This window comes from Salvelinus sp. IW2-2015, linkage group LG33 (genome assembly GCF_002910315.2).
Source record: "Salvelinus sp. IW2-2015 linkage group LG33, ASM291031v2, whole genome shotgun sequence".
Lineage (NCBI taxonomy): Eukaryota > Metazoa > Chordata > Actinopteri > Salmoniformes > Salmonidae > Salvelinus > Salvelinus sp. IW2-2015.
Genome location: NC_036872.1, coordinates 22,247,753 through 22,274,916, shown reverse-complemented (window position 1 = coordinate 22,274,916; position 27,164 = coordinate 22,247,753). Strand labels below are relative to the sequence as shown.

General features: G+C 45.5%; 1 protein-coding gene and 1 long non-coding RNA gene across 6 annotated transcripts in view; one reads left to right on the top strand and one right to left on the bottom strand.

Annotated features, from left to right (window-relative positions):
• The window catches only part of LOC139023557 (uncharacterized), a 20,147-nt gene extending 15,344 nt beyond the window's left edge, over positions 1–4,803 (bottom strand). The window contains exon 1 of the long non-coding RNA XR_011474684.1: positions 4,670–4,803. This is a non-coding gene — a long non-coding RNA (uncharacterized lncRNA). The remainder of the gene's footprint in view (positions 1–4,669) is intronic.
• The window catches only part of LOC111957856 (transforming acidic coiled-coil-containing protein 1-like), a 38,916-nt gene extending 15,256 nt beyond the window's left edge, over positions 1–23,660 (top strand). Inside the window, exons 1-14 of one of the 5 annotated variants that reach the window (XM_023978895.2) lie at positions 4,984–5,797; positions 10,060–10,151; positions 12,962–13,370; positions 13,651–13,686; positions 14,456–14,513; positions 14,941–15,025; positions 15,752–15,804; positions 19,639–19,776; positions 19,864–19,940; positions 20,086–20,129; positions 20,245–20,405; positions 20,518–20,624; positions 20,787–20,907; positions 21,947–23,660. In XM_023978895.2, the coding sequence (XP_023834663.1) occupies positions 5,676–5,797; positions 10,060–10,151; positions 12,962–13,370; positions 13,651–13,686; positions 14,456–14,513; positions 14,941–15,025; positions 15,752–15,804; positions 19,639–19,776; positions 19,864–19,940; positions 20,086–20,129; positions 20,245–20,405; positions 20,518–20,624; positions 20,787–20,907; positions 21,947–22,015 (1,572 nt within the window). In that variant the 5' untranslated portion in view covers positions 4,984–5,675 and the 3' untranslated portion in view covers positions 22,016–23,660. Of the gene's footprint in view, positions 1–4,983; positions 5,798–10,059; positions 10,152–12,961; positions 13,371–13,650; positions 13,687–14,455; positions 14,520–14,940; positions 15,026–15,751; positions 15,805–19,638; positions 19,777–19,863; positions 19,941–20,085; positions 20,130–20,244; positions 20,406–20,517; positions 20,625–20,786; positions 20,908–21,946 lie in introns of those variants that run through there. The other 4 variants (XM_070436919.1, XM_070436921.1, XM_023978896.2 and 1 more) reach the window with 4 other exon arrangements.
• The last annotated feature ends 3,504 nt before the right edge of the window (positions 23,661–27,164 follow it).

Here is a 27,164-nt window from a genome sequence, read left to right as displayed (position 1 = left end):
TGTTTGTTCTCGCTCCGGAACTAAAACAGAAGCCTCTTCCCCAGACTGGACCTGGTCAGAGAGCAGCACTGATCACCATATTAGATGCGAGCATCTCCTCTGCACACGACAACATTCATTTGTTATCGCACATAGTCTCCACAGGACAGTTTGTAGTGTGTTGTTTGTGATCAAACATGAATAAAACTGTTAGCGTGCTGTAAGTGTTTAGTATGTATGGCCTTAGACTGGAGGACTGTATCACCAAGCTGTGGTTCACCATACTTATAGTATGTATGCCTACTTGCCAGAAGGAGAGATATGTTGACTCTATTGACCACAGATGGGGTTGTTGAACCTGTTTTTGTCTCAGTGCCACGGCTTCACCAGGCAGACCTGCTATTATAGGAAAATAAACTTACTGTTCAGATCATCATTCAGATCATGGAGGATTAAACGCTTTTGGTAATCCTCATCTGTGTGTCCTAGCCTACTCAATTATCTCATACGGTATATCACTCTCATGTGGCTACAATGAATGTTTATCATACTAGTTATATTTAGCTCCTAACCACACACACACGTCACTTTCAGTCACATCTTAATAAATGAAAAGGGATGATAGACTAGGCTGTTCGCACGTACAACACACCACCACATTAGTCTGCTAGTTGCTGGGAAGGGTTAGGATGTGGTCAGACTTCCAGACACAGGGAATGTTACCCTCCGTGTTTATCAGGGATGTTACCCTCTGTTTACTCAGGGAATGTTACCCTCTGTTTACTCAGGGAATGTTACCCTCTGTGTTTACTCAGGGAATGTACCCTCTTGTTTATCAGGGAATGTTACCCTCTTTACTCAGATGTCCTCTGTGTTACTCAGGAATGTTACCCTCTGTGGTTTACTCAGGATGTTACCATCTGTGTTACTCAGGAATGTTACCTCTGTGTTACTCAGGGAAGCATTGTATAGTATAAAATGTGACTGGCTGTATGTCTGTTAGAATCTAAATCTTCTTTACTCTATAGAAACAGCCTCTGTTTGTTTAAGCTCTGTGAAGCTTCATGGAGTTAGACCTTTGGTGTTGTTCTAGACGTGTCATGTGAAGTGTCATCAGTGTGAAGGTCAGTGTAAGTGTTTCAGTGTGAAGTGGTGAAGTGTCATCAGGTGGTTGAAATGTCAGTGTGAATGTCAGTGTGAATGTCATCAGTGTGAAGTGTCATCAGTGTTGAAAGTGTCTCAGTGTGAAGTGTCATCAGTGTGAAGTGGAAGTGTGAGTGTCAGTGTGAAGTGTGAAAATTTTCAGTGGAATAGTGAGTGTCATCAGTGTGAAGTGTCATCAGTGTGAAGTGTCAGTGTGAAGTGTCATCAGTGTGAAGTGTCAGTGTGAAGTGTCATCAGTGTGAAGTGTGAAATGTCAGTGTGAAGTGTCATCAGTGTGAAGTGTCATCAGTGTGAAGTGTCATCAGTGTGAAGTGTCAGTGTGTTCCAGACTGCATGGGTTCTAGACTAGAGTATGGCTATATGCCTGTGGCTCCGCCAGTGTTCCATGTGTGCTGGTCTATTTCTGGATGCAAGGAAAGGAGTTATGTAAGACCTGATTATTCTTTCTTTCACTCTGTCTTCTCTTCATCTCCTTCTCTTTCCTTTCCTCTGCACATTTTCCTGCCTGTGAGTCAAGGCACTCTCAACCTCCGCTCTGTCAGACCTAACTGTGTTTGTGTGTGCGTGCGTACATGTGTGCTTGTGTTTAAGGTGGACTGTTTATCCTAAATGTAGTCTGGGTGTAGCCTTGTGAAACCAGCCTGAGCTCGCAATAGCTCACATTCTGAAACAAAACTTGTGTCTGCTTGACCAGGCTAGTGTGAGTGGACCCTGGTCTATACAGATGTAGAGAGAGGGTGATGACATGGTGATAAGGGATGTGAAGGCTGTGATAAAAAAAGGTTGAATAGCTCCCCCAACAGGTCTGTCCTGCCTGCCACAGACAGCAGACAATAGAGAGGGAAGGGAAAGCTATGCCAGGCATTCCTGATAGACATGACAAAAAGTCCTAACAAAATATACAGTATACGCGGTACGCACTCTCGCGCTCTTCTGCCCTTCCTCTCTCTTTCTCAAAGGTCTACAGAAGGCTGTGCTAAATTGTGTTTGGTCTGAGAGAGGTTGAGACGGAGAAGGTGTCAGAGGGAGAGAGAGGGTACCCTCTGTGTGTCTTTGTGTGTTCTCCATCTTGCTGATCACGTCTGAGCAGAAGAGAGCAGAGTAGAGAGGACATGAAAGTGGAGATAAAAGAGAAGCTGTCAACTGTTTCCTCTCTCTATCCATCCCTCGCTCCGCTCTTCCACAGTAGAAAATGGTTATTAGATTAGTCATGGTTGATGTTTCTCATACAACACATCTCATTTGGCTTGGACTAGTTTGTGTGTGTGCGTATGTTTGTGTGTATGTGTTTCAGTGAGTGGGATGGTTGTTAGTCAGATTTTGTCACTACATGTGGTACTCAGTGCTGTGTGTCAGTGTGAGTGTGTCTGTGTGTGCGCATTTTGTGAGTTATGTAAGCCATCATGAGCACCCTTCAGGCATGTGGGTGTATATGTTCATGTGTGTGTGCATGTGTGGTTCATGTGTGTGTGTGTGTGTGTGTGTGTGTCTGCGTGTCTGCAGAGATGGGAAAGAGAGTTTCCACATGGTTGACAAACCACAGCCTGCCACGGTCGTACAGTTACAGACACGTCCTATAGAGAGAACAGGTCTGGAGGGTTGTAAGGATGGTTGTTGTTTATTCATGAGAGGAACTAAATGTTTCGGTTGGATTTGTTTTGATGTGACAGATGTAGTAAACTGTAATGATGAGGATAGAAGAGTCAGTGGAACAAATACAGCAGTAGCAAACTGAATGTTGTTATTGTTATAGAGATAGATTGAGCATGTCTGAGTTGCTCCCTGTCCACCCAGCCTGATTCACTCTGATTTCTGCAGACACTATCTATCTATTTAGCTATCTATCTACAGTTGAAGTCGGAAGTTTACATACACTTAGGTTGGAGTCATTAAAACTCATTTTTCAACCACTCCACAAATTTCTTGTTAACAAACTATAGTTTTGGCAAATCGGTTAGGACATCTACTTTGTGCATGACATTAAATAATTTTTCCAACAATTCTTTACAGAGAGATTATTTCACTTATAATTCACTGTATCACAATTCCAGTGGCTCAGAAGTTTACATACACTAAGTTGACTGTGCCTTTAAACAGCTTGAAAAATTCCATAAAATTATGTCATGGCTTTAGAAGCTTCTGATAGGCTCACCTAATTTACATAATTTGAGTCAATTGGAGGTGTACTTGCAGATGTATTTCAAGGCCTACCTTCAAACACAGTGTCTTTGCTTGACATCATGGGAAATCAAGAAATCAGCCAAGACCTCAGAAAAAAATGGTAGACCTCCACAAGTTCTGGTTCATCCTTGGGAGCCAATTTCACAAACACCTGAAGGTACCACGCTCATCTGTACAAACAATCTACGCAAGTATAAAACACATACACCTGAGACCACTTCCGCGTCAACCGCTCAGGAAGGAGACGCGTTCGTTCCTATAGAGTGAACGTACTTTGGTGCGAAAGAGTCAATTCAATCCCGAACAGCAGCAAAGGACCTTTGTGAAGTGCTGGAGGAAACAGGTACAAATGTATCTATATCACACAGTAAAACGAGTCCTATATCAACATAACCTGAAGGCCGCTCAGCCAAGGAAGAAGCCACTGCTCCAAACGCCATAACAAAAAGACAGACTACGGTTTGCAACTGCACATGGGGCAAAGATCGTACTATTTGGAGAAATGTCCTCTGGTCTGATGAAACAAAAATAGAACTGTTTGGCATATGACCATCGTTATGTTTGGAGGAAAGGGGGACGCTTGCAAGCTGAAGACACCATCCACACGTTGAAGCACGGGGGTGGCAGCATCATGTTGTGGGGTGTTTGCTGCAGGAGGGCATGGTGCACTTCACAATAGATGGCCTTGAGGATATGAAATGATGTGGATATATTGAAGCAACATCTCAAGACTCAGTCAGGAAGTATAAGCTTGGTCGCAAAATGGGTTTTCAATGGACAATGACCAAGCATACTTCAAAGTTGTGGCAAATGGCTTAAGGACAACAAGTCAAGGTATTGGAGTGGCCATCACAAGCCTGACTCGTTCCTATAGAAATTTGTGGCAGAACTGAAAAGCGTGTGCGAGCAGGAGGCCTACAAACCTAACTCAGTTACAGCAGCTCTGTCATGGGGAATGGGCCAACATTACAACCGATTTATTGTGGGGAAGCTTGTGAAGGCAACGATAAGTTTGACCCAAAGTTAAACAATTTAAAGGCAATTGCTCACCAATAACTATTGAGTTGTATGTAAACTTCTGACCACCAGGGAATGTGATAAAGAATAAAGCTGAAATAAAAAATTCTCTGCTACTATTAAACCCTGACATTCAATTCATAAAATATAAAGTGGTGATCTAACTGACCCTAGACAGGTCATTTTTACTAGGATTAAATGTCAGGAATTGTGAAAAACTGAGTTTAAATGTATTTGGCTAAGGTGTATGTAAACTTCCGACTTCAACTCTATCTATCTCTCTATCTATATTGTGTCTGGTCAGGTCTGACAGAAACATGTGTACTACCTGTTGTCCTAGCTGTGTTAGGTGTCTTCCTCTCTCCTCCTCTCCCTTCTTCATCCTTCTCTTCCCCACTCCTTGGGACACTAGGGATCTACCACTCTGTGAAAACAGTCAGCTGACTCTTAAAAATCCAACGGCTCTTTTGAAACAGGAAACTTGCTCCCTTCCTTCTCTAACCCCCTTCCTTCTACCCTCCCTCTCTTCTCCCTCCTCTCACAACATGCCTCTCTCCATTTCACAATAGAACAGCCTGAGAGATGGGGGAAGGGGTGGAGGGCTAGGCAAACTGTCTTTGGGTGGGAGTGAGAGCAGACGAGGGAGGGAGCGGAAAGAGGAGGGAGCAGTCTGGCAGCCAGCTGATCGCTGGTCTAGCATTCAGAGTTGGAGCGGAGGATAGAGAGGCAGAGAGAAACCGAGAGAGGCAGAGGGAGAAGAGAAGAGGCTACTGATGCTACATTAATCTGTAATCTGACAGAGAGTCAGAAACCAACTGCGTCATCACAGAACTGTCAGCCTCTGTCACAGTTTGTTCCGGAAATCAACAATGTAAAAGAGCAGGCTGGGAAACTAGAGCACGAGGAGGAAGTGAAGAGAGAAGAGAGAAACGAGAGATGCCATAAAACCAACATCCTCTCAAAGAGAAAGAACACACACAACAGCTCAAAGAGAGAGCGAGACAGAAGGAGAAGAGAGAGAGGTAAACATACTCTGTGGTGAGTCACTCCTCCTCCCCCTCTCCTTTCCTTTCTGCTCCTCTCCTCTCCTCTGGTGTGTTGATGCTGATGCACAGAGGAGCAGCAGAACTAATAAAATAGCCGATCCAGAACACTAGCGGAAGACGAGAACTGGACTCTGTGTGGGAGTAGCAGAACCGACAATGGAACTGTAGAACCATCAGGTACCAGAACTAGAACCAGGAGTATCATCAGAGCCAGAGCGGTGGAACCGGACCCAAAGGATTGTGTACTGTATAAAGGAGTGGTAGTGGACCTGGTGTGTCTCAATAAAGATGTCCTGGGGGTCTCTGCTGTCTCCGGTCCAATGGGCCAAATGGACCTGGTCAGCTGTACGGGGAGGAGGGGAGGAGGAGGGGGAGGACGGAGCGCCCAGAACCAAGGATGAAGGGGGAAAGTAAGTAGGCTACAGGTGTGTATGTGTGTGATGCCTGTCTGGCACACGAGCGAGGTAGAGGAGAGTCATTGTGTATGTACAAGTGCAGAGAGATTAGCAGCAGACTGACTGTGTGTCTGCATCTACCTGTCCGGATGACTGGGAGGAATTTTCTTTTATTATTCATACAGACAGAGAGAGAGAGAAAGAGAGAAGGGAGAGGGCAGATACCTAGAGGGAAGGAGAGAGAGGCAGAAACCTAGAGGGAAGGAGAGGCAGAAACCTAGAGGGAAGGAGAGGCAGAAACCTAAATCAAATCAAATTTTATTAGTCACATACACATGGTTAGCAGATGTTAATGCGAGTGTAGCGAAATGCTTGTGCTTCTAGTTCCGACAATGCAGTAATAACCAACAAGTAATCTAACCTAAAATTCCACAAACCTACTCTTATACAACACAAACACAGTGTAAAGGGATAAAAGAATAATGATTACATAAAACATAATATGATGAGTGGTGCGTTTACAGACACAGGCATGGCAAGATGCAGTAGGATGGTATAATTAGGAGTAACGGTATATACATTATCGCAGAACTGAGTACTGATAGGGTATGGTAAAACATAAAATTGTGAGCAATAAGAATTTAAAGTGAGACTAGTGGTACACTGTATTGAGCATAACGAGGTGCAAAGATGACAGTAAGATGATAAATAGAGTACAGTATAATACATAGAGAATGCGGTTTAAATGTTTAGGGTATGGAAAAATATATTTTTCAAAGTGGACATTGATTTACTAAAGTGGGCTAGTCGTTACACATTTATTACCAATTATCCATGCAATTCCATTTTTAAAGTGGCTGGAGTTGAGTCAGTATGTTGGACGCGCCGCTAAATGTTAGTGGTGGCTGTTTAACAGTCTGATGGCCTTGAGATAGAAGCTGTTTTTCAGTCTCTCGTCCTGCTTTGATGCACTGTACTGACCTCGCCTGTCTGGATGAAGCGGGGGTGAACAGGCAGTGGTTGGTGGTTGTTGTCCTTGATGATCTTATGGCCTTCCTGTGACATCGGTGTGTAGTGTCCTGTAGGGCAGGTAGTTTTGCCCCCGGTGGTGCGTTCTGCAGACCCTCACTACCCTCTGGAGAGCCTTACGGTGGTGGGCGGAGCAGTTGCCGTACCAGGCGGTGATCAGCCCGACAGGATGCTCTCGATTGTGCATCTGTTAGAAGTTTTGGTGAGTGCTTTTGGTGACAAGCCGAATTTCTTCAGCCTCCTGAGGTTGAAGAGGCGCTGCTGCGCCTTCTTCACAACGCTGTCTGTGTGGGTGGACCAATTCAATTTGTCCGTGATGTGTACACCGAGGAACTTAAAACTTTCACCTTCTCCACTACTGACCCGTCGATGTGGATAGGGGGTGTGCTCCCTCTGCTGTTTCCTGAAGTCCACAATCATCTCCTTTGTTTGTTGACGTTGAGTGTGAGGTTATTTTCCTGACACCACACTCCGAGGGCCCTCACCTCCTCCCTGTAGGCCGTCTCGTCGTTGTTGGTAATCAAGCCTACCACTGTAGTGTCATCCGCAAACTTGATGATTGATGTTGGAGGCGTGCATGGCCACGCCTTAGAGGAGAGAAGAGGGGCAGAACCTAGAGAGGAGAAGGAGACTGGCAGAAACCTAGAGGGAGGAAGAGGCAAGAAACCTAGAGGGGGCGGAGAGGCAGAAACCTAGAGGAAGGAGAGGCAGAAACCTAGAGGGAAAAAGGAGAGGCAGAAAAACTAGAGGGAAGGAGAGGCAGAAACCTAAGGAGGGAAGGAGAAGGCAGAAACCTAGAGGGAAGGAGACAGAAAAGGGAGGGCAGAAACCTAGAGGGAAGGAAGGGCAGAAACCTAGAGGGAAGGAGAGGCAGAAACCTAGAGGGAAGAGAGAGGCAGAACCTAAAGAGGGAAGGAGAGGCAGAAACTAGAGGGAAGGAGAGGCAGAACACTAGAGCGGACGGAGAGGCAGAAACTAGAGGGAGAGAGGCAGAAACCTGAGGGAAGGAGAGGCAGAAACCTAGAGGGAAGGAGAGGCAGAAAACCTAGAGGGAAGGAGAGGCAGAAAACCTAGAGGAAGGAGAGAGGCAGAAACCTAGAGGGAGGAGAGGCAGAAACCTAGAGGGAAGGAAGGCAGAAACCTAGAGGGAAGGAGAGCAGAACTAGAGGGAGGAAAGAGGCAGAAACCTAGAGGGAAGGAGAGGCAGAAACCTAGAGGGAGAGAGGCAGAAAGAGAGCGAGAGAGGCAGAAACCTAGAGGGAGAGAGGCAGAAAGAGAGCGAGAGAGGCAGTAAAAGACAGAGAGAAAGAGAGTCAGAAAGAGAAAGATGTGATGTTGTTTTGACGTGGTCTCTTGTCCTTTCCTGCCGCTCTGCGTAACCGTGATTAGATAATGTTGTCATGTCTAAAAGCAGGTGACCACTCATACACACCCAGACAGCCCCTCCTTCCTTCTGGTAAAACTGTTTTTGTAGGTACTGTAGCTCTGTTTGCTTTCTTATGGGACGACAAATAATCTGTCTGCTTTCATAATATGTCTGTCTGTGAGAGAGGGCCAGGAGGAGAGGGTTGGTGGAAGGTTAGGGAAGGTTGGAGGAGGATTGGTGGAAGGTTAGGGAAGGTTGGAGGAGGATTGGGGGAAGGTTAGGGAAGGTTGGAGGAGGGTTGGTGGAAGGTTAGGGAAGGTTGGAAGAGGGTTGGGGGAAGGTTAGGGAAGGTTGTAGGAGGGTTGGTGGGAGGAGGGTTGGTGGAAGGTTAGGGAAAGTTGGAGGAGGATTGGGGGAAGGGAGGTTGAGCTTTCTAAAGATGTGGGATTTTTTTGTGCCAGTTTCTAGTTTCCAAGTAACTGTCCAAGATCGCAGTGTAGAGGCCATCGCTGGGACTGGTTGTCTGGGCCTGCTTTGTGTGTGTGTTTTTTAAGGATTACCTCTGTGTGGTTTAGATGTGATGTGTGTGATATATAGAGAGAGAGGGAGGGAGGGAGGGCTGACTGTCTGTGTTTCAGGAGCATGTGTCTTTGTTCCCCTGAGCTGTTTTTCATTAGTGTGTGGACGGTCTGATGTGCATTTAAGTGCCTGGGAAAACACACACCCGTCTCTGGGTCCCAGACACCAGGCCCAGACTTATTTCCAAGCTGTGTGTGTGTGGACGTGTTTAACTATTCTTGTGGGGACCAGAAGTCCCCACAAGAATAGTAAACAGACCCAAATTTGACCAACTGGGGACATTTTGTTTGTCTCCACAAGGTCAAATGCTATTCCTAGGGGGTTTAGGAGTAAGGTTAGAATTKGTGTTAGGTTAGAATTAGGTTTAGGGTTAGGAGCTAGGGTTAGTGTACAGGTTAAGGTTAGGTAAAATAGGATATATTTATTTTTACCCCCTTTTTCTCCAATTTCGTGGTAGTTACTGTCTTGTCTCATCGCTACAACTTACGTACGGGCTCGGGAGAGACGAAGGTCGAAAGCCATYCGTCCTCCGAAACACAACCCAACCAAGCCGCACTGCTTCTTAACACAGCGCGCATCCAACCCGGAAGCCAGCCGCACCAATGTGTCGGAGGAAACACCGTGCACCTGGCGACCTGGTTAGCGTTTACTGCGCCCGGCCCACCACAGGAGTCGCTAGTGCGCGATGAGACAAGGATATCCCTACCAGACAAACCCTCCCTAACCCGGACGATGCTGGGCCAATTGTGCGTCGCCCCACGGACCTCCCGGTCGTAGCCGGCTGCGACAGAGCCTGGGCTCGAACCCAGAGTCTCTGGTGGCACAGCTAGCACTGCAATGCCTGGGAGGTGGGAAAATAGGATTTTGAATGGGGACTGAATTGTGTGTGTGTCCACAAGGTTAGCTATACAAGACTCTGTGTGTGTGTGTGAGAGTGAAAGAGACCGAGAGAGAGAAAGTGGAAGAGAGCGAGAGACTGCGACACAGTCTGTCCTTGTGTATTGAGGACACGTTGGCAGGATGAGGAGGAGGCTAGTGGATGCAGGTGGCAGGGTTCATCTCCCTTCCTCCCTCTTTCCATTTCCTCCCCCTTTACTTCTCTTACTGTGACTGACACTCCTTATAAACTCCATTGACGGGCTGTTGAAGGAGCCATTACGAGCAGCAGGTGGTACACTAGGATATGACATCATAGAGAGGATATGACCTCACTCCACCAGACGTCCTGAAAGTTCCAAGGAAATAGATCAGAGTGTACTGACCTGTAATCTATCTCTCGCTGTCTCTCGCTGTCTCTCTCTAGTTCAGATTCAGAAGGAAACTTTGAGACTCCAGTGGCGGAGTCTCCAGGTCTGCAGAATGACCTGACCCAGCTGGATAACTCTGCCGACAAAGGTGAGACTCCATCCTCAGCTCACTACCTATGCATCAGTTAAACCCCTCCCCCTGCTCAGAGGGAAAAAATTGACGGATGGCCGCTGGTCATAAGCTAGTCTATTATTGCTCAGTAATGCCACAGAGACCAATATAGACAACTCTTTTTTGGGTCAGTGGCAACAACATAAACGAGAGTGCCCCTCTAACACACACACAAACACACACACACATCCCCCAAACCTACAGCACACACGGGTCATATGAAACAGATCATGTGTTGTTGACCATTGTAGAGTTTGTAGACAAACAATGTTATCTTAAAATGACCTGCTCTGTGGCGTCTTGGACCGGATTAGTTGATTTCGTTTTGGATTAATTATCCTATATCTAGACACAATGCAATCAGAAGATGGCATTTTATGATCCAAATGTACTACATCTCTGTCTCTGTAGACAATAACAACCCCTCCTCTTATAGAACAGCAGCCAATCACATGCTGCTTGTGTATATTTGGGTTAGTGCCCTAAATAAAACATTCACTGAGAGACAATTCAATCTGGAGGAATAATAACAGTCTACTTCACTACGTCACCTCAGGGAGCAATCTACATGGTAACAACAGCACTAGATGTCTGATATCAACATATACTATGGTTGAATACAATAGTATTCACTGTAGTGTTTTTGTGGACTTTACTGTAATATACTGTACTATTTACAGTTTACTATAGTAGAAGTACTGCAGTAAGAAAAATAATAGTATATACTATAGTAATTACAGTAGTGTTTTTGCAGACTGTAGTATTTACTACAGTATACCACAACATTATATAGTAAGTACTACACATGATCGAGGCATACTACAGTGTTTAGTATAGTATTCTACAGTATACTACAGTTTACTATAGAATTCTATATTAAGTACTCTCTCTCCCTCTCATCAATGTGGTACCCTGTTAAAGACTAGTAGATATTTTTTAAACGTCCCACGTTGGGCTGGATGTGTCAGTATGTAGTTCATACATGCATAATCTATGAGCAGGATTACTACTAGCAAGATGCACACACTGCAGAGCGAGAGAGAGAGCAATGACGTGGTGCACATATCTGCGTTTATGTGGCGTAGAACGCAATTTTTGTCTCATGAGCCAAACTACTGGCTAAAAAGATGACAAAAGATGACAAGAGAATCTCTTTAAAATGTTTAGAAGCTGGTGTAGGCTACAGTGTGAGGCCTGTTCTAAAGGGCAGGGGTGAGGTTGTCCTGCTCTACTCCCAGATAATTCTGGTTAGTTAGGGTTAAGGAACGTTTCTTCGTTCTGACAGAGCATACATTTGGGATTGTCATAATGACTCTGTATTACACATCCATAGAGGGCAGTTTAACTGTAACATGTTATTGATATCTCTGAGAAAGGACAATTGAAAGATGATCTGACACACCCTATCTCTCTGAGAAAGAGAGCGCAATATCACAAGGGTGTGTGTCTGTGTGCGTGTGTGTGTGGATGGCTGTGTAGTCTCATTGTTCTGTGTTCCTGAAATCTGCTGGATTTCTCTGTAACAGAGAGATCACTGTACAGCAGTATGAGTCTGCAACCCTGACACACCACACACACACACACACACACACAAAATAACCCAAGGACACTGACTTGTGTCTGTAGAGCTGCATGTATCCCAATGTTAATGAGACATGCAGGACATAGTGGCAGGACTGCTCAGCGATGCCTTCTCTCTGGAGCCTAACCCCTCAAATGTGGTTGACAGGGGCCTGGGCTAGAGCCCCTCTCAGCAGTGTCAACACAGCCCAGACTGGAATGAGCAGCCCCAGCCCCCAGCCCCCAGAAGCATGTTAGCAGCATGGCAGGCTGTCCTAAACACAACAGGGTCCTGGGCTGAACATGCACTCAAACCATGACTGTATTACTGTGCCCTTAGGGAGAGGACCATAGCCGTGTGTGTGTGTGTGTGTGTATCAGTGTTTGCTGTTGACGAGGTGTTTGTTGACGCAGGGACCATTGTAAGGTACCATTCTTAGCATTCTAGAAGTGAGGAGCCATTGTGAGTGTTCTAACAGGAAGTGAGAGGATATTCAAACATACCTCAGTCCTTACATGCTTTTAAATAGCCATGAACTGAGGCGGTGGAGCTGCAGTGGTCTGAGTCACTGTAGGGTTTAAAGATGAGATACAATGTGTCCCAAATGTCACCCTATATAGTGCACTATGTAGGGAATAGGGTGCCATTTGGTATACATACACCCATGCCCCATCCTATTCCAGAGATGTTTTCCACCCTGCGCACTGGGGACTGAGGAGCACTCCCACACATTTTATGAATGTGTTTTACAGCAAGACTTTAAATGCAGAGATGTTTCTGAGAATGGGAGAGTGCCCCACAGTCACATCTAAGAGTGATTACACAGTAAGCTCTACAGCCCAGGGTCACTATGTCCTTGGTGGAGAGAACGCTGGCAGGAAATCTGTAGCACATTAAGGGAGAGAGACTAACACACACATAGACACAGAGAGATGCACGCACGCACACACACAAAAGAGGGAAGAGGACAAACGTCATGCTTTTCTCGATAACATGACAGCAGATTTACCGCTTGGAGAGAGAGGGAATAGGCTTTAGAGAAAAGATAAGCTATAGAGGGATTGGTGAAGAGAGTGTGAGAGAGAGATGTACACTTTCTGTAGTATATTATCTGAAACAATATACAGAGAAATCTAAAAATGTCCCTGAAAAAAACTTTTGAAGAAAGGTTGCTGTCTTGCTTGTCTCCAGCGTGAGATACTGACTCTGCCTCTCCTCTCTGCAGCCCTCACCAGAGATGACGGACAGCTGACGCCCTGTGCCTTCCTGGACAGGAACTCCAATCAGGATGTTTATCCCGCCTCCCTCCAGGAAGTCCAGGATGCCCTGAACAACCTCAATAGCCCCTCCCGCTCCCAGAGCAGAGCAGGTTTGGACCAGAACCTGAACCTGATGTTTACCTCCAGACCTGGAGAAGATGGTCTCTCCCCGTCCCCTCTGCCTCAGCCCCTCGCCCTACATCCCCCCTCGCTCCCCGTCCACAACCCCCCCGTCCCCGCTGAGTTTGATGATCTCGCTCCTATGACCTCTGACTCCAATGGCAACATCAACTCTCACCTCAACAGCCTGACTCCTGAAATGGACAGACCAGAGGACTCAGACAAACAGTCACCTAGGAAGAGCACAGGCATCACGTGAGTAACACTCTTATAAGACATCTTATCTTACAGTATCTTGTGTTGCCTATCATTCAGTCCTAACACCCTCCCCTTCTGGTTTAAGGAACCAAACTAACCATCCTGGCTCTACCAGTACAGTTCCCTGCCTGACCACTTAGCATAAAATCACATGATCTTATCTCTCCCTTCCTCAACCAATCTTCCCCCCTCCGCTCCGCTCTCCCCCCACCCCCTCTCCTGTCTCCCCCATACTCTGTCCTGACCTGTCTCTGAGTCTCTATCTGTGTGGCATCAGGACCGCTGAGCAGGTCCGTTTCCTCTGTATGACGCTGTAAGTACTGTTTACTGTATGTCTCTGTAGGCCCTCCACTAGGCCTCAACCACATCCCCAGACTCTGTGTCTCCCCCTGCCCAGTTGAGCTACCTCTCCCCCTGCCTGTTCCTCTCCCTGCCCCCCATGCATGTTCTCCTACACCACAATCCTACAGAGAGCAGCCCTGGCCCGCACTCTCTACTGCAGTCTCAGGTTGTCGCAGTCATCAGTTTCTCCCAGGCGGGGCTAGTCAATTACATCATCTACCTGACCTCAATACCGAGAAAAAGAGAGAGGTGACCTCATAATACTCTACAGCAATTTCACAGATACTCTCTGTATAAGCATAGTCATGCTCTGTGCAGTGGTTTGGGGACCCTGCTCTTATTTCTATTAGGCAACAGTCTGTCATCTGCTTTCTGCTGCAATTGAGCAGTTTAGCAGCAGACGCACAGAGCAACGCAACAGAGAGAGCACAGAATGAGGGCTGATTTCAAAGCCTGCTTTCTCTTCTATTTTCTCTGCTTTTATCCTACTGTACTCTCTCTCTATGCTCAGTAAGAGTACATTGTTTCAGTCTCACATCACAGGAATCCTATACCTTTAGGTCTAGCTGCTTCCCCTGACACACACACACACACACACACACACACACACACACACACACACACACACACACACACACACACACACACACACACACGGTCGGTGGGTCAGCTACGATCTGGGTAGGGTTAGCGTTAGGATTGGTCTCAGTAGCTCTGACCTCAGTGCTTTTTGTCTTCAGGAACTCCTGTAAAGTGAAGAAGCTGGACAACCAGACTCCATTACAGAACACCGGACAGGTAAGGGTTCATGTTCTTTACCAGCTCCTCAAACAGGAAATGCTTAACTTGCCTCCTTTACTCATAAAGACAGCAAACTTTATTTATGTTTAAAATAATGTTTTTCAGATAAATGTGTGTATATTGCTGTCCTTGGCTATCATTGTATTACATATGCATGCATGCATGCATGCATGCATGCGTGTGTGTGTGTAATGTAGTGTTAGTGTTTTCCACTCTGGTGCAATTTCTCTGTGTATCTGACCGTGACCCTGGTTAACCTGGGCATTCCTCTCTGAGAGACTGAGCCATTCCATCAGTATACCTCCGCCCTGTCCTCTACTCTACCTCAGCTCTCAGTATACCTCCGCCCTGCTCTGGCACAGCACCAGGGAGCAAAGGGAGACTGCCCCCTTAAACAGATGAAAATGTCCCTGTCTGTCTGTAGGAGGATGACCACGGCGAGGGCCACGCCACAGATGAGGAGAAGCTAGCCAGCACAGCAGGAGTCAGAGCAGACAGAGATCACAACGGTGAGTGGGGGTTGAGGGGATCAGACACCCCCAAACATCAGTGTCTGTGTGAACTCATGTGTTGGTTAATCAATGTCACAGGGAAGGTCATGGTTGTCTTTCATAGAGCCCCGCAGGAACAGTTATCAATTAGTAACTCATTGTCAACATCCACAAAAGCTTCATTGGATCCAAGGAGTCTGTATGAGTGTTCCTAAGTTCCTGTGCTCTGATCTGGGCTCCCTCCCCTCCCTCAGCTCAACCACTAGTGTAGGCTATATGAGTCATGTAGCTTGCTGTTATGTATGACTGGTGGGTCTGTGTGCTTATGAGCCCAACAGCAGAACCCCAGCAGTGTGACAGGAAGTAGACAGACTGTACCAGATCAATAGTCCCTCAGGCTGCATGTAACACACTTCTACTGTAGCACTGTTCTGTTGAGCTGAATTTGCCTTATTGTCTGTTCTAATCTGCTGTTCTGTTCAGTTCTGCTCTGTTCAGTTCTTCTCTGTCTAGTCTGGGGAGATGTATACAGTAGATTCTGTCAACTCACAGGTTTATTATGAGACAGAATTGTGTCATCATGCCCTCTGTGCTGCAGGCATACACTGCCCCCTTCTGGTCAGGCAGCAGCAGTAGCACATGGAGCTCCCAGTGACTGGAGTAAGAATAGAATAGTTCCTTATGAGAATACAGTGTGGGATATTTCACACAGATATTTTTGTGACATTTCATTTTCTCTCCCAGGGACAGAACTGAGTGTGTCATGCAGATCAGAGGAGTCAGACTGCTGTTCTATGGTGAGTACCACAAAATGCCTTGTTAACAGTCACATTTAGCCCACAGAAAGTTTGGCCCACTTCAGAGACCAAGGATCTAGTGATGGTTCAATCAAAATCATGTGATCTCCCTGGTGACTACTAGATGGAGACATTAGTGAGCCAGTAGTTTAGAATGCTGTCCTCGGAASACATTATGTCACTGTAGTTAGGAGGGTTACCAAGTTTAGTTAGTCAATTACTTAATCACCATCCCATCTAGCTGATCTTGACCCATCATTATTATCATCATGTTTCTAGTAGATGCAGTGGATTAGAGCTGTGTTGACAGTGATGTTGAGGAGCTAGTGCTATTGTATCTGGTTGTCTGGGATGGTGATGGTGACTGGCTTCATTGGTCTACCCACCCGGTGCCTAACAGTGCTCTGTAGCCCACTACAGTACAGTACCATGGTAGCTTTACTCCCACACTGTACATGAACTGACCACGAGCTCCTCAGTCTGTCATCATCTCCAGCTCATCAGGTGATAGAGGGATTGAGATTACCAGACCCATAGGATTAGGATATGACTGAGTTATAATCCAGGGAAGGACAACAGGAGGGTGAGGGTTGAGGGGTAGGGCGAGAGAAAGAGATGAAGTAACCACCCTTAACTCTGCCACTGAGGAACAAGACCTCAACTTCAAACTACCATCTCCCTCTCAGGCTGTGTTTAGACAGGCAGCCCAATTCAGTTTTTTTTTTCTCACTAATTGACTAATCAGATGAGCTCTGAAAAATATCTGATGTGATTGGTCAAAGGACCAATTAGTGGAAAAACGATCAGAATTGGGCTGCCTGTGTAAACAGCCTCAGAGCTCCTGTGCATCAGGCTGATGAAGGCAGGGCCAATACAGAGATGTCTTTGTACAGTTCTGGATGGAGGAGATGAGAATATCACCACAACCCTCCAATAAACACTATACTGCATTGTACTATAATCAGTTTATTATTGAGTGGAACATGCAGATGGAAATGACCTATAAACCGTTTGAACCTGCCACACCCATGCTACAAATCACACTGACATTGTGACTAAATCAGGATTAGGGTCACTTTAATCTAACATCCAGTCAGGAATTTATGGAACTCCTCTCCTGCTCTTTATTTTATTCTTATTTACAATGACGGCCTACCAAAAGGCAAAAGGCCTCCTGCGGGGACAGGGCTGGGATTAAAAATATATAAATATAGGACAAAACACACATCACGAAGAGAGAACACAACACTACATAAAGAGAGACCTAAGGCAGCAACACATGACAACACAGCATGGTGGCAACACAACATGGTAGCGACACAAAACATGGTACAAACATTAATGGGCACCGACAACAACACAAAGGGCAATAAGGTAGAGAGAACAATGCATCACACAAAGCAGCCACAACTGTCAGGAAGAGTTTCCATGATTGAGTCTTTGAATGAAGAGATAAAACTGTCCAGTTTGAGTGTTAGTTGCAGCTCGTTCCAGTCGCTAGCTGCAGCGAACTGAGAAGATGAGCGACCCAGGGATGTGTGTGCTTTGGGGACCTTTAACAGAATGTGACTGGCAGAACGGGTGTTGTATATGGAGGATGAGGGCTGCGATAGATATCTCAGATGGGGGGAGTGAGGCCTAAGAGGGTTTTATAAATAAGCATCAACCAGTGGGTCTCGCGACGGGTATACAGAGATGACCAGTTTACAGAGGAGTATAGAGTGCAGTGATGTGTCCTATAAGGAGCATTGGTGGCAAATCTGATGGCTGAATGGTAAAGAACATCTAGCCGCTCGAGAGCACCCTACCTGCTGATCTATAAATTATGTCTCCGTAATCTAGCATGGGTAGAATGGTCATCTGAATCGGGTTAGTTTGGCAATTGGGGTGAAAGAGGAGCGATTACAATGGAGGAAACCAAGTCTAGATTTAACTTTAGCCTGCAGCTTTGATATGTGCTGAGAGAAGGACAGTGTACCATCTAGCCATACTCCCAAGTACTTGTATGAGGTGACTACCTCAAGCTCTAAACCCTCTGAGGTAGTAATCACACCTGTGGGGAGAGGGGCATTCTTCTTACCAAACCACATGACCTTTGTTTTGGAGGTGTTCAGAACAAGGTTAAGGGTAGAGAAAGCTTGTTGGACACTAAGAAAGCTTTGTTGTAGAGCATTTAACACAAAATCCAGGGAGGGGCAGCTGAGTATAAGACTGTATCATCTGCATATACAGAAGTCGGAAGTTTACATACACCTTAGCCAAATACATCTAAACTCAGTTTTTCACAATTCCTGACATTTAATCCTGGTAAGAAATCCCTGTCTTAGGTCAGTTAGGATCACCACTTTATTTTAAGAATGTGAAAATGTCAGAATAATAGAATAATTATTTCAGCTTTTATTTCTTTCATCACATTTCCAGTGGGTCAGAAGTTTACATACACTCAATTAGTATTTGGTAGGATTGCCTTTAAATTGTTTAACTTGGGTCAAACTTTTCGGGTAGCCTTCCACAAGCTTTTTCAGTTCTGCCCACAAATTTTCTATAGGAACGAGGTCAGTGCTTTGTGATGGCCACTCCAATACCTTGACCTTGTTGTCCTTAAGCCATTTTGCCACAACTTTGGAAGTATGCTTGGGGTCATTGTCAAATTGGAAGACCTATTTGCAACCAAGCTTTAACTTCCTGACTGATGTCTTGAGATGTTGCTTCAATATATCCACAATTTTCCATCCTCATGATGCCATCTATTTTGTGAAGTGCACCAGTCCCTCCTACAGCAAAGCACCCCCACAACATGATGCTGCCACCCCCGTGCTTCACGGTTGGGATGGTGTTCTTCAGCTTGCAAGCGTCCCCCTTTTTCCTCCAAACATAACGATGGTCATTATGGCCAAACAATTACATTTTTGTTTCATCAGACCAGAGGACATTTCTCCAAATAGTACGATCTTTGTCCTCATGTGCAGTTACAAACCGTAGTCTGGCTTTTTTTTTTTTATGGTGGTTTTTAGAGCAGTGGCTTCTTCCTTGCTGAGCGGCCTTTCAGGTTATGTCGATATAGGACTCGTTTTACTGTGGATGTAGATACTTTTGTACCTGTTTCCTCCAGCATCTTCACAAGGTCCTTGGTTGTTGTTCTGGGATTGATTTGCACTTTTCGCACCAAAGTACGTTCATCTCTAGGAGACAGAACGCGTCTCCTTCCCGAGCGGTATGACAGCTGCAGAGTCCCATGGTGTTTATACTTGCGTACTATTGTTTGTACAGATGAATGTGGTACCCTCAGGCGTTTGGAAATTGCTCCCAAGGATGAACCAGACTTGTGGAGGTCTACAATATTTTTTCTGAAGTCTTTGCTGATTTCTTTTGATTTTCCCATGATGTCAAGCAAAGAGGCACTGAGTGTGAAGGTAGGCCTTGAAATACATCCACAGGTACACCTCCAATTGACTCAAATTATGTCAATTAGCCTATCAGAATCTTATAAAGCCATGACATCATTTTGTGGAATTTTGCAAGCTGTTTGAAGGCACAGTCAACTTAGTGTATGTTAATTAACTTCTGAGCCAATGGAATTGTGATATAATTCACTGTAAGTGAACTAATCTGTCTGTAAACAATTGTTGGAAAAATTACTTGTGTCATGCACAAAGTAGATGTCCTAATCGACTTGCCAAAACTATAGTTTGTTAACAAGAAATTTGTGGAGTGGTTGAAAAATGAATTTTATGACTCCAAACTAAGTGTATGTAAACTTCCGACTTCAACTGTAAATTGATGAGAGAGCCTCCTACTGCCCGAGCTATGTTGTTGACACCTATGTTTTTGCAGTATGAGGACACCTGCCAGCTGAAGAACGCCAAGCTGGGAGGAAGTGACATGCAGAAGAAGACAGGAAGTGAGGTTCTAGACTCGATTTGCATCAGCGAGGCAGAGAAGACGGCTGTTCTCACTCTCATCAGAGGGGAGGTAAGTTAAACAACAGACCACACGTGTACACACGTGTACACACACACACACACAGGGTAACATGGTAATAACTGTCTCCTGTGCCAGATCATCACTAAGGAGATGGAGACCAATGACTGGAGGAGGAAGTATGAGGACAGCAGACAGGAAGTCATGGAGATGAGGTACTGTAGGCCAATTCACATGTACCATTCTGTTACCATTCACCTCAACTGTACTGTGAGGCTAGTAATGACGTGATGTGCTGAGCAGTGAACAGACTGAGTGTTAGCTAATCAAGATTCATCAGTAGTCATTCCTCTCTCACAGAAAGATAGTGGCAGAGTATGAGAAGACCATCGCRCAGATGATTGGTGAGTGGCTTAGGTCAACCAAACCTCTTCAAACATTCCTCTACATAAATGTTGTGGTGGCCTCGATGCACAGAATCATAAAATGACCTGTCTGTGTGACCTCTCTCTCTGTCAGAGGACGAACAGCGCAACACCATGAGCTCCCAGAAGTCTTTGCAGGCAGTAAGCATGGAGAAGGAGTCGGCGCTAACAGACCTGAACTCAGTAGAGCGTTCGCTGTCCGGTATGTTCCGCCGCTACGAGAACATGAAGAGCACCCTGGACGGCTTTAAGAAGGTTAGGGGTCAGAGTTCAGGGATCAAGAATAGTCTGACCTTACTACGATTAGTCTTTGAGCTCATATATTAGTTATGTGTAACATTGTGGTTTTACTATTATGTGCGTGTAGAATGAGGAGGTGTTGAAGAAGTGTGCTCAGGAGTATCTGGCCAGAGTCAAGCAGGAGGAGCAGAGATACCAGACCCTCAAACTCCACGCCGAGGAGAAACTAGACAAGTATGATTACACACACACACACACACACACACACACACACACACACACACACACACACACACACACACACACACACACACACACACACACACACACACACACACACACACACACACACAGAGGACTCTATCAGTAACTACCAACCTCTACTATTCCCTTCAGGGCTAATGAGGACATAGCCCAGGTACGCAGCAAGGCCAGCTCCGAGAGTGTTGCTCTGACCGCCAGCCTGAGGAAGGAGCAGATGAGGGTAGAGTCTCTGGAGAAAGCTCTGCAGCAAAAGGTAAGGGCTAACATTACCTAGCTACATGCTAACGCCCACTGCTAGACCTATAGCAGAAGGTAGCACACAACCATAGAGATAGTTAGAGGATGCAACACTGTATCTATACCATTATGGCATCTGTGAGAGCATGGGCAGCGCCATTGAGGCCATCTCCATTTCGAAGTCGTCAATGTTCTTCTTCTACTTCTATGAGTTGGTAAACAAACAGAAAGAGTGCATACTGCCACCTGGAGTGTGTTTGAACAGGTATAAGCCAAGGTTGGCGATTTACTGCCACATGCAGTAATGGAATGTTTGCTCACGAGTATAATTCATTGGCTGATCCCTTCTGATGAACTGGATGGAATTATGTGATCATTCCTTAACCCCAGTGGTATAAGTAAAAATACTTAAGTAGTACTTTCAAGTAGTTATTTGGGGTATCTGGACTTTACTATTCATATTTTTGACAACTTTTCTGCACTACATCCTAAAGAAAATGATGTACTTTTTGTACTCGTTACATTTTGAATTATTAGCAGGACAGGAAAATTGCCTAATTCACACACTTATCAAGAGAACATACCTGGTAATCCCTACTGCCTCTGATCTGGCAGACTCACTAAACACATGCTTCGTTTGTAAATTATGTCTGAGTGTTGGAGGATGCCCCTGGCTATCCGTAAATGAAAGAAAATGATGCCGTCTGGTTTGCTTTATATAAGGAATTTGAAATGATTTATACTTTTGATACTTAAGTATATTTTAGCAATTACATTTACTTTTGATACTTAAGTATATTTAAAACCAAATACTTTTAGACTTTTACTCAAGTAGTATTTTACTGGGTGACTTTCACTTTTACTAAAACCGCCTTTTGGGCACGAGAGTCCGCTGTCTCCATGCACACAACCCTAACGCTACATGCTAATGCTAACCCTGCAACAAAAGGTAATGCACAACGCTTTTTGCTGACTAGGTGACCTGAACAGGAAAAACTCCAGGCCTAAGTCCTGAATCACCAGTCTCCTTGACGTGGTCTTCTGTCTATTCACAGACCGAGGAGATCGAGGAGCTCACCAAGATCTGTGATGAGCTCATCGCAAAGATGGGCAGAACAGACTGAGAGAGATTCCATACTTCCGAATCGACCAATCTTGACCCACCAAGCCAACCCTGCCTACAACCTATAGTGTACTCCTGTGCATGCATCCAGCCAATGAGCAGCTCTATTTCCCCACAGGGCGCCTGCACCTAGTGCTGCTGTACTGGTCAAATGTCATACGATAACCCATTTCTCTTAGTCAACATTAGTGCAGTATTTGGAGAATAGTGTGTAATTTGAGCCTGTGTTATGTACATGTGGACTCACCTTTTTGGCTTGGTCATTATTTACCACGCAAGACCCCACACCCGTTTGTCTTTCTGGACTGTAACATAAACACAATATAATGTGCTGTCTTGGCATTGCATAGGTTTGTGCCTATTTAACTTAGGATAACATTTTGTTAAGCATTTATTAATATATTATGCACATAAACCCCACACTTACAAAACACCCTGGCTGAGATGTACTGTACATATGGTACTGTACAAATGGTATTTATTCTGAACACTAGGAGACTAGGGCAGGACCAGGTAGACACTCGGTAGGCTCCAGGACAGTCAGGGGTCAGGGGTGAGCTATGTTTGACCCCTTTGTATAACTGCACTATTATAGGGAGGGGGGAGATGTGGGAGTAGGATGCACTACTATAGATAGGGGTGGGGTGGGAGGGTTGTCCTGGGAAATAAAGCTTTTCTTCTGTCTGTATATGAGGCGTTGTGTTAGCAGAGGAAGAGGAGCTGTACAGTGACTGTGTGTTCTGTACGACTTCAGCACAACTGCACAGGGGAAGGGAGGGTTTCCCACTGTCCTAAGCTATACCTGGTTAGTCTCTTTCTCAGGCCAGAGGGGTGGAGCAGAGAGTCGTATACTCAGTAAGTGGAAAACTGGATATGGTGAAGTTAATACAAAGACTATATATTTGTACATGTACAAACAAATACCGTTAACTGGGAGAGTGTTTGATTTGGTTTTTCAAAATCAGAAATGTTTAACATCTCCTGTGGCCATGGATATGCACCTGTAGTATTTGGGTATGAAACGTTACGGCATGGAGGTAGAGAGAACTGTTCAGGGATTATGTGAGCTCCCATGAGCCCTGCTCAAAGGTAGAGCACTATATAGGGAATAGGGCTCTGGTCTAAGGTAGAGCACTATATAGGGAATAGGGTGCCATTTGGGATGGATTCACTGTGTTTTACTGCACCTAGTTAGTGGCATAGAAAGTTACAGTGTGTTTCTCATATTCACTGTTCACTGCTTCACTGTTCTCAGCTAACCTGGTTCTGTTAAATACTCTTCCACAGTGGAGAGTTTCACACCGGCTCACTAGTTCCCCCTCCGCCACACTGCACTGTGGATGACATAGTTAAACAATATAACACACATGCATGCATGCAGTGAAACACTACGTAGACATACATACATGTGCCAGTGTCTATAATACACATCTTTGTGCCATACTGAAGTTGAAGCTTCATTGAAAGTTTCTTTAGATAATATTGTTTTTAACAGTTTGTACATCACCGATGATCCCTTTTTGCATTGTCATTAAAATTTGTAAAGTGAATAAGAAGCATTCAGCTGTACTGACTTGTACTGTAAAGACTATGTTGACTAATATGTGCAGTGTGTGTGCTGAGTAAACATGACTGTAGTAATAAGGGACTGTGTTCTCATGGCTTCTGTGTTCTCATGGCTTTCTCTGTTCACAGAGAACAGCTACACAGGTTGGGTCTGACATCACAGCTACACAGGTTGGATCTGATATCACAGCTACACAGGTAGGGTCTGACATCACGTTGGATCTGATATCACAGCTACACAGGTTGGATCTGACATCACAGGTTGGGTCTGACATCACAGCTACACAGGTTGGGTCTGACATCACAGCTACACAGGTTGGGTCTGACATCACAGCTACACAGGTTGGGTCTGACATCACAGGTTGGGTCTGACATCACAGCTACACAGGTTGGGTCTGACATCACAGCTACACAGGTTGGGTCTGACATCACAGCTACATAGCACACTCACAATCACTGACTTTACTGAATGTTCAGTCTCTACCATCTTCTCTCTGCCAGAGTGAACTGTAACCTTGCCCCGGGCTAGCAGCTGAACAGGGAACAGTGTTCAGCTGACACAACACTAATGTCCTCTAACACACTCACAGAAACATACACATTGCTAAATGGATGTTATGAGGCTCTGACCTTGAGTAAGAGGGCAACCGCATGCGAGTGACACATTTTGAAGTTGAATTTCCCTGTAGTTGGTGAGAACGGTTTGTGACAACCCAGTGTGGTTGTACTATTTCACTGATCACTTAGCCAACACAGGGTGTGTGTGTGTATTGGTGTATTTGAGTGAATGAGTACAGTACAGACACCAGCATTGAGAGTTTACCTGACCCTGTCAAAACTACCCTGGGTAAGTCCAATAACACACGAATAGAGGGCGCTGGGTGTGCAGGGTTGATAGGGATTAGGGCTAAGATGTTAATGCCCCAAGACACCCCCACCCCTTCTCTTTTCTCTCCTCTGCATTTACCTCTTCTCTGCTCCCACTACTGCACTGGACTCCCAAACGTACACTGATACACACACCGTCCATCCAGCACTATGAAGACTGTCCTGGCTCTGCTGATGTTGGTATGCCTGGCCTGCCACAGTAAGTCTCTGTACATGTAGCTGGCAGTCTCTGTACATGTAGCTGGCAGTCTCTCTACATGTAGCTGGCAGTCTCTCTACATGTAGCTGGCAGGGTTATTTACTCAACTAGAGGGGGACCTTCTAGGGGTTTCAGGGTTTTCTAAGAGTTTACAAGGGGTTAAACGGTGGGTCTGAATCTAGCCTACTGGGTCATGTTAAAGCTGGGTTCAGGTTAGAAATGATGTCTTGTTTATCTGATGGGAGGCAAAGGAATGTTAAGAGCTTAGTTGGATCCCGGAACTGCCCGGGGACCCAGAGAGTAGTCGATGCTAACCCTAACCATAGGTCAACACATAACTGTACCAGATGGTCATATTTTAGTTTGTGTTTTAGTCATCATATTGGTAGGGGTTGTGTGGAACGCTTTCGACACCTTGTAGAGCCCATGCCCCCAACAAATTGAGGCTGTTCAGAGGGCAAAAGGGGAGGTGCAACTCAATATTAGGAAGGTGTGCCTTGAAGAACTAGTGAAGGGCTGTGTTCACCTGTCTGTCTGGTTGTGTGTGTGTTTTGCTGTTTCAGCGTGGTCTTATTTGTTCATAAAAGCCCAAGGGTTGACAGGACAGGAGTTGTCACAGACAGAGCCTTAGAGTTATTCCTACATCATCAGATATCAGTTCGTTGTTATGGGCTCCTAGTTCCTCAGAGACAACGTGTGCATGGTGAGACAGAGAGTTAGGATTATGTTGAGCGGTAGCCTGGATACAACTCCTTGCAGAGTGGGTGCTAGTCTGTCTGAGTGCTAGTTGTAAATGCTGCTTAGTCTCATCTCAGATGTTCTCTCCTGTTCCATGTCTAAAGGTCACGCACTGAAGTGTCACTCATGCGTAGCGTCCAATGAGGGTGATTGTATCAAACAAGGCTCCACCACCTGCCCTCAATTCGCCGACGCCTGCTCCACCATCACAGGACAGAGTAAGCACACACACACACAAACTCTCACCACCTGCACAAAAATAACTTTCATGACCAAAGCTTGCAGCATTCTTTTCAGACTGTAGATGTCAGGCTAGTTCTAGGACAACACCACCATCACCACTATATGATTGGATAGGTATAAGTTATATGGGACCACTATATGATTAGATAGGTATAAGTTATATGTAATTAGACTAAAGCATTCCCCCCATTGAGGCTGTATAGGGTGTATATTATCAGTGTTCTAGCTACTGTGGAACTGACATGAACACATCTTGTACAAAACTGATTTTAATGCTAAATAAATATGTCTTTATGCTACTATAATACATCACACACTAAATGAATGGCCAGGCAAATTTGATAAGACTACATATGTATGTCTTTCTCTCTCTCTTTTGTCAGCAGTCTCTCTCCTTGCCCCTGTAATCAGTGTGTGTGTGTGTTCTCTCATCTGAGGTTTCTGGATAAGTTCCCAGCAGCTTTTATCAACCACAACCCGGTGTGTCTGTGGGAGAGAAGGGGGAAGAGTGGGAGGGAGTGAGGCAGGGGCTAGGGCCAAGAAGAGGGAAAAGTGGGAGCGGGGCAGGGACCAAGAAGAGGGATAGAGTGGGAGCAGGGCAGGGGCTAGGGCCAAGAAGAGGGACCCCCCACCACCACAGGCAACACACACACATTCTCTACTAAACCCGTAACCCATATGCTTCACCAAACATTGCTCACCAGCATTCTGCTGACACAGCTGAAGGGAGGGGTGAATCGATAAATGGTTTAACAGTAGAGGGTTGTGTGTGTGTGGTGTATATATAATCAGGAGTTTAGAGCCGCTGATGGCCATGCGGAGCATCAGAGCCCCAAAGTAGTATAGCAGGGCTGGCTCCCAGACCACTAGCTGTGTTATTGTGCTCCCCGTGGCGGTGGCCCTTATGGGGCCGCGTTGCAGTCATCCGAAACAACACTCCATCTTGGCTCCAGAAGTTGCTATTGCGGGCTTGATCACAGAACGCCTTGTAGGAGCATGACTTCATCACCGTGTCGAAACAGGAGAAAGGGAGTGGGGAGGAAGGTGTGAGGAAGGAGAGTCGTATTGGACTTTATTCAGCCCTGTTGAACGCATGGTTCCTACTCTTCCTCCTCGTCCTTCAATCTCCTTCTTCTTGGCCCTAAGCCCGCCCGCTCCCACTCATTCCCTCTTTTTTGGTCTATAATCGGAGCAGTCTCAGCACTAACGAGTTAAAGAAGAATCCATCGAATAAAGGTTAAAACGATTAGAAGTAAATAAACTATAAGTATACATATAAAAATAATTATAGGAAGAGTGTAATAAAGAAGAAGTAGTAGTATAAAAGGAGCCCTGCCCGCTCCCACTTTTCCCTCTTTTTTTTTTTATCGTCCTAAGAGCTCCCTGCCCGTCCCACTTTTCCTCTTTTGTCCCAGCCCTGCCCGCGGTCCACTTTCGGATAAGAATTTCCCTCTTTTTGGGGTCCCTTAGCCCGTGTCTGCCGCGCTCCTCATCCTTTTCTCTTTTTGTCCTAGCC